The sequence below is a fragment of the Oncorhynchus clarkii genome, chromosome 22 (genome assembly GCF_045791955.1).
Source record: "Oncorhynchus clarkii lewisi isolate Uvic-CL-2024 chromosome 22, UVic_Ocla_1.0, whole genome shotgun sequence".
Taxonomy (NCBI): Eukaryota; Metazoa; Chordata; class Actinopteri; order Salmoniformes; family Salmonidae; genus Oncorhynchus; species Oncorhynchus clarkii.
The window spans coordinates 21,066,985-21,079,072 of NC_092168.1; the positions used below are offsets into that span (position 1 = coordinate 21,066,985).

Consider the following 12,088-nt stretch of genomic DNA (forward strand, 5'->3'; position numbering starts at 1 on the left):
AAAAGACAGGCGAGATAGTGAGAGGGCTGAAGGTGTGACAAAGAGTTGCACAAGTAGGGTTGCAGGAGTAAGATTATGGGTGGAGGAAGAGAGCATTAGAGAGAGGTAAAAAGATTCCTTGGCAGGCCCTACAGTCCCCGTTCTGGTCTATTTCGGTGGGGTGAGTGGTGGAACATTGCCTGCGTCGGTAGCTGTATTTAGAAAGGCATGTGGGAGCAGAGCCGGGTGACAGTTGAGACAGCTGAGGAGACTGGCACCGTGATCTAGCACATCCAGAAAAACTGGTTCCCCCCAAGCCCTTACTCTTAACTTGGCCCACGTCCTTACAGAGGCTGTGTTTGTTTGCGGGAGTGTGTGCGTGTGTGTGTGTGTGTACCACTGAGTTTATGAGCAAAATATTTTCTTGTCTTCCTTCCCCTGGAATCTAGTGTGTGATCCTTCACTCATCTACTTTTAATTGTATTCTCCCTCTTAATCCTCCTGTTCCGTCTCTTTCTTCCTTCCTTCCCCTCTTCCTCGCTCTTTATGTCCTTCCTTAGGCCTGTCAGGGTTGTTTGTTCCTCTCACTGCACCAGCTGCCACCGCACAACACATTAACAGGAGATGCCCTGAGAGCACTTCAGTCACTCAACACAAAGCCAGCTATGTCTGTTTACAATCAACATCCCCTTGGTTTGAGAGTGGAGGGGGAGCTAACATTCAGGGTTGGGTAGGTTACTTTCTAAATGTAATCCATTACAGTTACTAGTTAGTTACCTGTTGAAAATGTTTATTAGTAACTTAACTTTTGGATTACCAAAATCCAGTAACATAATCTGATTATTTTCCATTACTTTTAGATTACTTTCCCCCTTAACAGGCATTAGAAGACACAAATGTATGCTACCAACTGAACAACATCTATTGCAGGATAAATCAATGTTAAAGTTTACATAGCTGGCCATATATGGATGGTAATGTTTACTTTATGGGTTGGTTATGTAGCTTCTTCTAACCCATCACGTTCTACTACGTAGAATAATATGATTCAATTATATCTTTACATTAAAAACCAAGGTCTATAAGAATTCTAATCATTCCAATAAATGTTATACCCCTTGATCTTCAAGAATAGGACTTGGAAATATAGAAGAATAGATTAGCCAATTTGTTTTACCTGAGCATAATCCCAAAACTAATGATTTATTAGCCAGCCCTACTCTGTTGTTTATTTTGTTGTCATGGAGGACTGATTGGGCTCATTGAATCGAGTGGAAAAATAAATGCTGCGCTCATGGAATGGCATGCTTTGAGCACTACTGAAAAGTGCTATTTACGTGTGATCCACAGAGGAACCAATAACAAAACGGTCACCTGTTTTGGTAAAAAGCTGAGGGATGGGCCTGGAGAAATGTAACCAACTCAGATTAATAGACAGAGCTATGGATGCAAGGACTGACCCTCCATGATATAGAAACGATTGTTTGAACCATATTATGAGGTGATACAGTGTTTGTTTACATTTCCGATGTTTACAAACATTTGGGAAATACAAGCTTATATCTTGGGTTCTCATGGAGTGTGACAGTTGAACTAAGCTCATAAGTTATATTCTTTAAGAATCAATGGATATATATATGAATCCAAAAATGGATATAGCAACTGCAGATTTCCACTTTAAGTCTATCAAAAGTGTGCAAGGTTGAGCATGTGTATAGCGTTTTAGATTGAGCAATAAAAGCCTCACTTGTATTCCATAGGTTGGGATCCGCACTTTGCAGCTGTTGCAAGAGTGCATTTTTCACTGGCTGTCCACTGGTCACAAAAACAATGATTGATAGGCAGCTTAAACGTCTTCAATTCAACCATTATGGGGTTAAAATACACATTTAGATCTGTGAACATCCATCCACAACAACCACAATCCGTAAGGTGCAAATAGCTAAATGAGAGAGCAGCATGGTGATTCACATCAATGCCCTATCTAGATATCAATAATAAGTGATATCCATATCGCCGTAGACTACAACACTGATGTCATCCTTACCCCCAAGCGTTTATTCAAGTTGGATAATCTTTGAATGCTGACATCAGTCACACCATTGGAAGGCATAGGTTGGACTGGAGCCTACAAAGCCTATTCCTGCTCTTTTCCCACAATCAATCCAACACATTTGGTGTGTCATCATAGTGGTCTCTGACTTGTGGTCAGACTCGCTCAGGTGGAACAAACTTAAACTTGCGCCTTTTTTAATGCTGATTTCAATGTTGTGCCAAAGTTTTCCCCCCGCAAACGTTCTTTCTGAATTTAAAGTAATCCTCGAGGTAATCATCTAGTTTTTCAAAGGTATCTGTAATCTCATTACAATATTTTTGCTGGTAACGTAACGGATTACATTTAACAATGTTTTTGTAATCCCTTACATGTAATCCATTACTCCCCAACCCTGCTTACATTAGAAGCCTATGTCTTGTCTGGCCATGTGTGTGTTTATGCTCCCAGCAAAGTCCCATATGGACAATAAACAACATGGTACCATGATAAAATCCCCCACTGACTCATGTAATTGCTCTTGAATGTTTTTAACACACAGAAGGAGAGTGTAAAAATACTGAAGTACATATACCCACTTTCACAGAGGGGCAAACACAGTGTGTGTGTATCCTAGCCTGGCTGTGCATAGAGAAGTATACACCTTTCATATTTAACAAACTAAAATGGTGGCGTCTCTTCCCTCCTCTCCTCACCTCCTCCCTCCTCTCCTCGGATGGGCCCTTCAGCTCTCGGGCCTGGTCATTTTTGGGGTCAAACAGGTAGATATAATCTGAAGAGTAGCTGACCAGCACCTCCTGTCCGTCTCCGCTGTAGCAGAGCGACGTCACGCGACATAACTTGTTGGACAGGTGGGCGGGGACGAAGCGCACACACATGCCCGTCGTTCCACGGCCCATGTAGTTACCTGAGGGAGGGGGGCAGAGAATTTAGTGAGACAGTCAGAGGCAAGTAGGGGGGAACGACATGGGGCAGAGTTAAACTAAACAAAGTCAGTAGTAGCATAACTCCAAATGTTTATATTATTTAACCTCTATTTTAACAGGAAAGACATATTGAGATCTCTTTTACAAATGTGCCCTGTATATACACATTAGACTCTATCTATCTATCTATCTATCTATCTATCTATCTATCTATCTATCTATCTATACACATTAAACCCTATCTATCTATCTATCTATACACATTAAACCCTATCTATCTATCTATACACATTAAAATACAAAATCACAGTCATGGGAACTACAAATTAAATATCACAAATCATCCAGAAAACAGTCCCCAATCAATAATTTAATTTGCCCGAACATCAAGATGAAATGTATTTTGAATTTTGTTCCAGCAATACGGTGCATTAAAACTAAAAGCAGATTCACCTAGCTCGGTGGAGACCGTAGGAACCTCAAGAGTTAACCAATCCTGTGAACGGATTAGGTATCTATACTTCAACAGCAAAGTTAGATAAGACGGAGAGACGGACGTTTATGAAGTAAGGGCATGTAAACAATTAGGGAGTAATGTAGAGATCTACAGGTCTTTAGTGAAGTCCAGCCTATCTTTTGATACAGGATGCAGTGATGAGTATCAAAACTGGCACTTGTAACAAAACGAAGGGCACTATGGTAGAAGGCATCCAAAAGTTTAAGAGTAGTAGCAGCTGCACTTTGATAAATAATATCACCATAATCAAGAACAGACCAAAAAGTTGACTGAATAATCTGCATCGTACTGCTAAGAGAAAGGCACAATCTGTTTCTGTAGAAGAAGCCAACATTAAATCTTAACTTCTTAACCAGCTTAACCAGCTATGTTTTTTAAACGTTAAATCCATGTCAATCCTAATGCCTAAGTATTTATATGCAAGAACACCTTCGGTTGGAGAACCGAGAGTTTGAAAACAACATGCATTTCACTCGTTCGATGACGTTGGCTCCAATGGTTAAGGTTAGATCCTAGATTCTGTCTGTCTTCCACAATGACAGAGCATTCAGAGACGCATCCCAAAGGATGCCAGACCGACACAGCCCAGCCATCTAGACTAGAGTGCACTCAATGGAACAGACATTCATCTTTCTCTAGGCCACAGGGCGATGGCAGCACTGAGACAGGCACAGACAGACAAGACAGCCTCTAGTGCATTGCCCTTATCTGTCAACCCAAAGACCTGGCTGCCACAGTGTACTGCTGCACTCTGGAATAAGTGAAAAGCAGTAGCAGGTGGAGGGATGGTGTCTCTATGGTCCAGTAGTATGGGTGATTGCACTGTCGCAACAGCAGAGTGGACAGGAGTATAGATATATCCATAGATACACCGATAGAATAATACAATATGACAGGGTTAGGAGAGAGATACATTTGGATAGAACTAAATGAGAGGACAGAGTTGTTTGTTACCCGTAGCCCTGGTGCCCAGCATGCGTCTGTCGTAGATGCGTACTGAACTATCGGAGCAGCCCACCGCCAGGTAATAGGGCACTAGCGGACAGATGGAGATAGACGTTGCCGCCCGCCGACAGTTTATCAAGATGTCCTGGTGAGAGGAAGAGAACGTAAACAACAACAGACTAGTTGGCTAAAATCAGCCAAGCCGGCAAGGTGTGATATATAATATACAAATAAGAAGATAAAATAAGAAGGATATGCTGACAAATACAAGAGGCCAAATAATAGACCAATAAAGACAAACAAAAAGGAATGAGAGATAAGTGCTGATCGTTGGTGTTCTTGGTTTGTTTTTTCACATTCAAAAATATATAAAAATCCCTTCCTTACGTCTTTGCAGTCCTCTTTAGTGCAGCTGGTCTTCATGCGCAAGTCGAACCAGCGCACGGTGCCGTCCTCCCCACACGACAGGAACGTGTAGGGGTCGTTGGGTACCGTCATAATCTAACAGCAGAACGGGAGGAGAGAGCGCAGCAAGAGGTGGAGGGAAAGAGAGAGAGAGAAAGGTGGGAGGACATGTGAAAAAATAAACAATGTTTGCATAGCTCCCTCAACCTATTTTAAATTAGCCACACACACAAAAAAATCCTTGTGTACAGTACCTCATATGCTGTGCCGTAGTGGCAGGTGAACTGGCACTGCCTGTTGATGTCGGGGCTCTTCTCTGTGTGGGTGTAGTAGATGATACCATCCCCAGAGCACGAGATGATCTGCTGGTCACTGGTCTGGGGCATGAACTTAGCACTGAAGATGTTTGCCCGGTGACCCGACCGTATGGTTGCTTTAACCTGAGGAGAGTTTCAGAGAGGAGAGTGTGTAGCAAGTTGCAGTGGTGTGTGTGGTTGGCTCTGTTGTATACATAGGAAATGAAGGATATATGAAATCGGTGTTACACATCTTTAAGTTAAATTGACTCTACTGGGAGTTATCTTAACACTCAAGAGAGTTAATACACTGCCTGGAGTTGATAACTGGAGTTCATTGGGACGGAGAACTTTTAACTCCATTAAGAGTAACCAGAGACGGAGTTAAATCTATGGAGTTATTCACAGATGTGGGAGAGGCCTTTGTCATATTTCCCAGCATGCTCTGTTGCAGGTAGATTTTTATTAATTGTTTGTTTCAAAATCAGTGTTTTCGCATGTACATAGATTTTTAAAAAATCTGATGCTACACAAAGATAAGACAAATACCTTTTTCAAAACTAATCCAATCTGTAATTGGTTGGATTTATAGCAACCGTTAGTGAGATAGTGAGTATACGTAGTCTTGATGTACACTTCCTGACCAAAAGTATGTGAACAACTACTCGTCAAACATCTCATTACAAAATCATGGGCATTAATATGGAGTTGGTCCCCTTTGCTGCTATAACAGCCTCCACTCTTCTGGAAAGGCTTTCCAATAGATGTGGAACATTGCTATAGGGACTTGCTTCCATTCAGCCACAAGAGCATTAGTGAAGTCGGGCACTGATATTGGGAGATTAGGCCTGGCTTGCAGTCGGCATCCTAATTCATCCCAATTAGGATGCTGGGGTGGGGTTAAGGTCAGGGCTCTATGCAGGCCAGACAAGTTCTTCCACACGGATCTCGACAAACCATTTCTGTATGGGCCTTGCTTTGTAATGCTAAAACAGAAAAGGGCCTTCCCCAAACTGTTGCCAAAGTTGGAAGCACAGAATCGTCTAGAATGTCATTGTATGCTGTAGCGTTAATATTTCCCTTCACTGGAACTAAGGGGCCTAGCCCGAACCATGAAAAACAGCCCCAGACCATTATTCCTCCTCCACCAAACTTTACAAACTTGGCACTATGCATTGGGGCAGGTAGCACTCTCCTGGTATCCGTCAAAATGTGATTCGAAGCGTGATTCATCACTCCAGAGAACGCGTTTCCACTGCTCCAGAGTCCAATGGCGGCGAGCTTTACACCACTCCAGCCGATGCTTGGCATTGCGCATGGTGATCTTAGGCTTGTGTGCGGCTGCTCGGCCATGGAAACCCATTTCATGAAGCTCCCGAAGAACAGTTCTTGTGCTGACGTTGCTTCCAGAAGCAGTTTGGAACTTGGTAGTGAGTGTTGAAACCGCTTCAGCACTCGGAGATCCAGTTCTGTGAGCTTGTGTGGCCTACCACTTTGCGGCTGAGCCGTTGTTGCTCCTAGACGTTTCCACTTCACAATAACAGCACTTACAATTGACCAGGGCAGCTCTAGAAGGTCAGAAATCTGAAGAACTGACTTGTTGTAAAGGTGGCATCCTATGATGGTGCCACGTTGAAAGTCACTAAGCTCTTCAATAAGGCCATTCTACTGCCAATGTTTGTCTATACACCTGTCAGCAACGGGTGTGGCTGAAGTAGCCAAATCTACTAAGTTTGAAAGGGTGTCTACTAGAGGTCGACCAATTAATTGGAATGGACGATTAATTAGGGCCGATTTCAATTTTTCATAACAATCGGTAATCAGCATTTTTGGACACCGATTATGGCCGATTACATTGCACTCCACAAGGAGACTGCGTGGCAGGCTGACAACCTGTTTTGCGAGTGCAGCAAGGAGCCAAGGTAAGGTGCTAGCTAGCATTAAACATGTCTTATAAAAAACAATCAATCTTAACATAATCACTAGTTAACTACACATGGTTGGTGATATTGCTAGTTTATCTAGCTTGTCCTGCGTTGCATATAAACGATGCGGTGCCTGTTAATTTATCATTGAATCACAGCTTACTTCGCCAAATGGGTGATTTAACAAGCGCTTTCACGAAAAAAGCACTGTTTGTTGTTGTGTCACTTCTCTTGCGTTCATTGCACGCAGAGTCAGGGTATATGCAACAGTTTGGGCCGCCTGGCTCGTTGCGAACTAATTTGCCAGACGTTTACGTAATTATGACATAACATTGAAGGTTGTACAATGTAACAGCAATATTTAGACTTAGGGATGCCACCCGTTAGATAAAATACGTAACGGTTCCATATTTCACTGAAAGAATAAACGTTTTGTTTTCGAAATGACAGTTTCCGGATTTGACCATATTAATGACCTAAGGCTCGTATTTCTGTGTGTTATTATATTATATTTAAGTCTATGATTTGATAGAGCGGTCTGACTGAGCGGTGGTAGGCAGCAGCAGGCTCGTAAGCATTCATTCAAACCGCACTTTACTGCGTTTGCCAGCAGCTCTTCGCTGTGCTGTTTATGACTTCAAACCTATCAACTCCCAATATTAGGCTGGCAATACTAAAGTACCTATTAGAACATCCAATAGTCAAAGGTATATGAAATACAAATGGTATAGAGAGAAATAGTCCTATAATAACTACAACCTAAAACTTCTTACCTGGGAATATTGAAGACTCATGTTAAAAGGAACCACCAGCTTTCATATGTTCTCATGTTCTGAGCAATGAACTGAAACGTTAGCTTTTTTACATGGCACATATTGCACTTTTACTTTCTTCTCCAACACTTTGTTTTTGCATCATTTAAACCAAATTGAACATGTTTCATTATTTATTTGAGACTAAATTGATTTTATTGATGTATTATATTAAGTTAAAATAAAAAGTGTTCATTGTTCATTCATTATTGTTGTAATTGTCATTATTACAAATATATATATATTTTTTTTTAAATCGGCCGATTAATCAGTATCGGCTTTTTTTGGTCCTCCAATAATCAGTATTGGCGTTGAAAAATCATAATCGGTCGACCTCTGGTGTCCACATACTTTTGTACATATAGTGCATTGTATTTTCTTCCCTACTACAAGCATTCTGAATGCAAGTTGTGAATGATATCTTCCTGCAAGTTGACTTCCACAGAAATGTGATATCACATCGCAAACCACCATAATGTGACACATTAAGAAATATTCAAATAAGGCTTTACACTCTTATAACTCAAAGGAAATAAGCTGGAGAAATGCACTCTGCTGTAGATTATTGTTAATTCAAAACAACACAGAAATGTGCAAAATGGTAAGGGAGTTGATTAAAAACAACACTGAAAAGAGTAAAATGTCAATTGGGAGTAAAATTTAAGCAATTCTGAGAATTGGATATTTACTCCATTTAGTGTCATTTTTAACTCCAGAAATATCCACACAATGACCAGAGTAGTGGGGGTGGGACCATATAACACCCAAAATAGTGTTACATTTGACTCCATGGGAGTTTAATTAACTCTTGCAATTTTACTGTGTATGAGCGTCTCAAAAGTGGCTCCCTCTCCTGGTGTCATCTTCATCTCCATTGAAGACCACTGGGATGAGTTGCTCCCTATGTCTTCTGACTCAAAGGCAAACCTTGATGATATCTCTCCCATACTTCATCAACTGAAGTCAACTCAATCACGCAAAAAACATTCTGGTCAGTTGAATTGTGCTCGACTAAGATGCTTAAATGTAAAGCTTTAAGATGTAACTTTTTGTGAGGGGCGACCAAGTTCACATCAAAATGTGTCATTCTACTTGAAAGCAAGTCTAAGAAGCGGTAGATCTGTTCTATGCGCGCTATTTCTATGCTTCTGGTTCTTAAGTTTTTGCATCTTTTACTTTTGGTTTTGTACACCAGCTTCAAACAGCTGAAAATACTATATTTTGGGTTATTGAAAAGGTATTTCACAGCAGTGCAGATGGTACAATGATTCTCTACAATTAATTATCAGGTAGAACAGAAACCCAGCAAGCTCCGGACCTCATAGGGTAAGAGCTGTATACCCATGCTCCACACTATATTTGCTTGCTTTGTCGCATAAACTGACAAAATGGCGAAGAGATATCTGCATATTGCACCTTTAAGTGATTGTAAAATAATTGTAAAATATAAGAAGGCTGAAAAGGTTTACTTAATGCACGGCCAGGCACTGAAAAAAATCAAGCCAGCACTTAATTGACCCAGGTCCTCAAGTTTCATATCAACACAAGAGACAGACATTGCTGATTTTGATGTTTAAGAATCCCTCCACAGCCAATTTATTTGACTGTTGATTAGGGTGATAGGAGGTTTTTGACATCTAACCACTGTCTGCTTTTTTCTTTGTCCGTATTTATCGGCAAGACAGATCTTTCAGCAGGTATATTTAAAAAAAGATATATATTTATTTTATCTTTATTTAACTAGGCAAGTTAGTTAACAACAATTCTCATTTTCAATGACAGCCCAGGAACAGGGGCAGAACGACAGATTTTTACCTCGTCAGCTCGGGGATTCGATCTTACAACCTTTCGGTCCAACGCTCTAACCACTAGGCTACCTGTCACGACAATATAATGAGCACCAATAAAGCACTCTCTCTACAAATCCATTATCATTTAACCCAGGACGATCCTGTTGTTATAACACAGTTAGCTACATGATGTTGGTGATTGTAAGGTCATCAGCTTCATCTGTATACAACAGAACTGGGTTCAAATACTATTTCAAAATACACTTTTTGAACCCAGGTCTGGTATACAGTACATCAGACTCTAGCTCTCCTTACCTTTCTGTTGTATGGGTTTGTGATGACCAGGTTGGTATCGTCTGACCCTGACAGGATGTACTCCCCTGTATCGTTCCAGGATATGGTATTGACCTGATTGGGACAAAATACAGTGTGTGAGTTCACTCCCTGCACACGTAACAAATATTGTTACAACGTCTACAACTGTGGATGTTCCTAAACCAATCTAAGGTGTAACATCTGAATGTGTCACTGTCCCTCAAATCAAATAGGTAACCAGGCGAACGTTCACCAAATTAGAAACATGGAACTAGAATGGAACTAAAGGCGGTTAAGGCCTTCTCTAGGAGTGTCTTTGCTTAGATCATTATTTCACACCTCCTCCCCATCCACCCCCCAAATAGTCTTTCTGGGTGACTTAATCCCCTGTCGTGTTTTATTTTCCCTTCCTTGTCGAGCAGATTTAAAACACTTTAAATGGTATTGCATTTTCACAGAACGGCTGTAATTTTGGAGAAACTGCTCACATCACTGTCTGATAAAACACATTATCTTAATAAGAGTGGTGTGTTACGTGCTAAAATAACACACGTCTGCTGTAACTAGATATATGGTTGATGGTTTAGATTAGAAAGAGACACACACAACACTATACAGACATACAGACACAAAAGGGAGCTCATTCTAAATGTGGGAGACGATGTCATGCATGCATTGGAAACAGACAGATTATCTTTCACTGATAAAGAACTCCAATGTCTCTCCAAAGGGGGTAAGAATGTTTTCCTGTTGTCACCACTCTGCTAACACCGTATGTCAGTGGTGGCCAAGACACAATACAGCCACGCTATTAAATACTACACTGCTGTGAAATGGTATCAACCTAGAAAAGTACAACATTTTATGTTACAGAAAAGTATTGTACAAATGTAGGCCTAGATTGTGTAATAAATAGGCTATTCATTGAAAACTGTTTTCAAATCGAGAACTGGTTAATTAAAATATATATATATATATATACACTGCTCAAAATAATAAAGGGAACACTAAAATAACACATCCTAGATCTGAATGAATTAAATATTCTTATTAAATACTTTTTTCTTTACATAGTTGAATGTGCTGACAACAAAATCACACAAATTATCAATGGAAATCAAATGTATCAACCCATGGAGGTCTGGATTTGGAGTCACACTCAAAATTAAAGTGGAAAACCACACTACAGGCTGATCCAACTTTGATGTAATGTCCTTAAAACATGTCAGAATGAGGCTCAGTAGTGTGTGTGGCCTCCCTACAACGCCTGGGCATGCTCCTGATGAGGTGGCGGATGGTCTCCTGAGGGATCTCCTCCCAGACCTGGACTAAAGCATCCACCAACTCCTGGACAGTCTGTGGTGCAACGTGGCGTTGGTGGATGGAGCGAGACATGATATCCCAGATGTACTCAATTGGATTCAGGTCTGGGGAACGGGAGGGCCAGTCCATAGCATCAATGCCTTCCTCTTGCAGGAACTGCTGACACACTCCAGTCACATGAGTTCTAGCATTGTCGGCACCTAATGGCAGTCAGGCTACCTCTGGCGATGACATGGAGGGCTGTGCTGCCCTCCAAAGAAATGCCACCCCACACCATGACTGACCCAACGCCAAACCGGTCATGCTGGAGGATGTTGCAGGCAGCAGAACGTTCTCCACGGCATCTCCATACTGTCACGTCTGTCACATGTGCTCAGTGTGAACCTGCTTTCATCTGTGAAGAGCACAGGGCGCCAGTGGCGAATTTGCCAATCTTGGTGCTCTCTGGCAAATGCCAAACGTCCTGCACGGTGTTGGGTTGTAAGCACAACCCCCACCTGTGGACGTCGGGCCCTCATACCACCCTCATGGAGTCTGTTTCTGACCGTTTGAGCAGACACATGCACATTTGTGGCCTGCTGGAGGTCATTTTGCAGTGCTCTGGTAGTGCTCCTCCTTGCACAAAGGCGGAGGTAGCGGTCCTGCTGCTGGGTTGTTGCCCTCCTACGGCCTCCACGTCTCCTTATGTACTGGCCTGTCTCCTGGTAGCACCTCCATGCTCTGGACACTACGCTGACAGACACAGCAAACCTTCTTGCCACAGCTCGCATTGATGTGCCATCCGGATTGGGCTGCACTACCT

The 12,088-nt window shown here is 41.7% G+C and overlaps 1 protein-coding gene across 15 annotated transcripts in view; it reads right to left on the reverse strand.

The window, feature by feature from the left end:
• Positions 1-12,088, reverse strand: part of LOC139380570 (DDB1- and CUL4-associated factor 6-like) — a 78,908-nt gene that overhangs the window by 33,868 nt on the left and 32,952 nt on the right. For all 15 annotated transcript variants that reach the window (XM_071123360.1, XM_071123359.1, XM_071123356.1 and 12 more), the window contains exons 3-7: positions 9,964-10,056; positions 5,080-5,265; positions 4,808-4,921; positions 4,430-4,565; positions 2,728-2,939 (exon numbers count right to left, since the gene is read on the reverse strand). In XM_071123360.1, the coding sequence (XP_070979461.1) occupies positions 2,728-2,939; positions 4,430-4,565; positions 4,808-4,921; positions 5,080-5,265; positions 9,964-10,056 (741 nt within the window). The remainder of the gene's footprint in view (positions 1-2,727; positions 2,940-4,429; positions 4,566-4,807; positions 4,922-5,079; positions 5,266-9,963; positions 10,057-12,088) is intronic.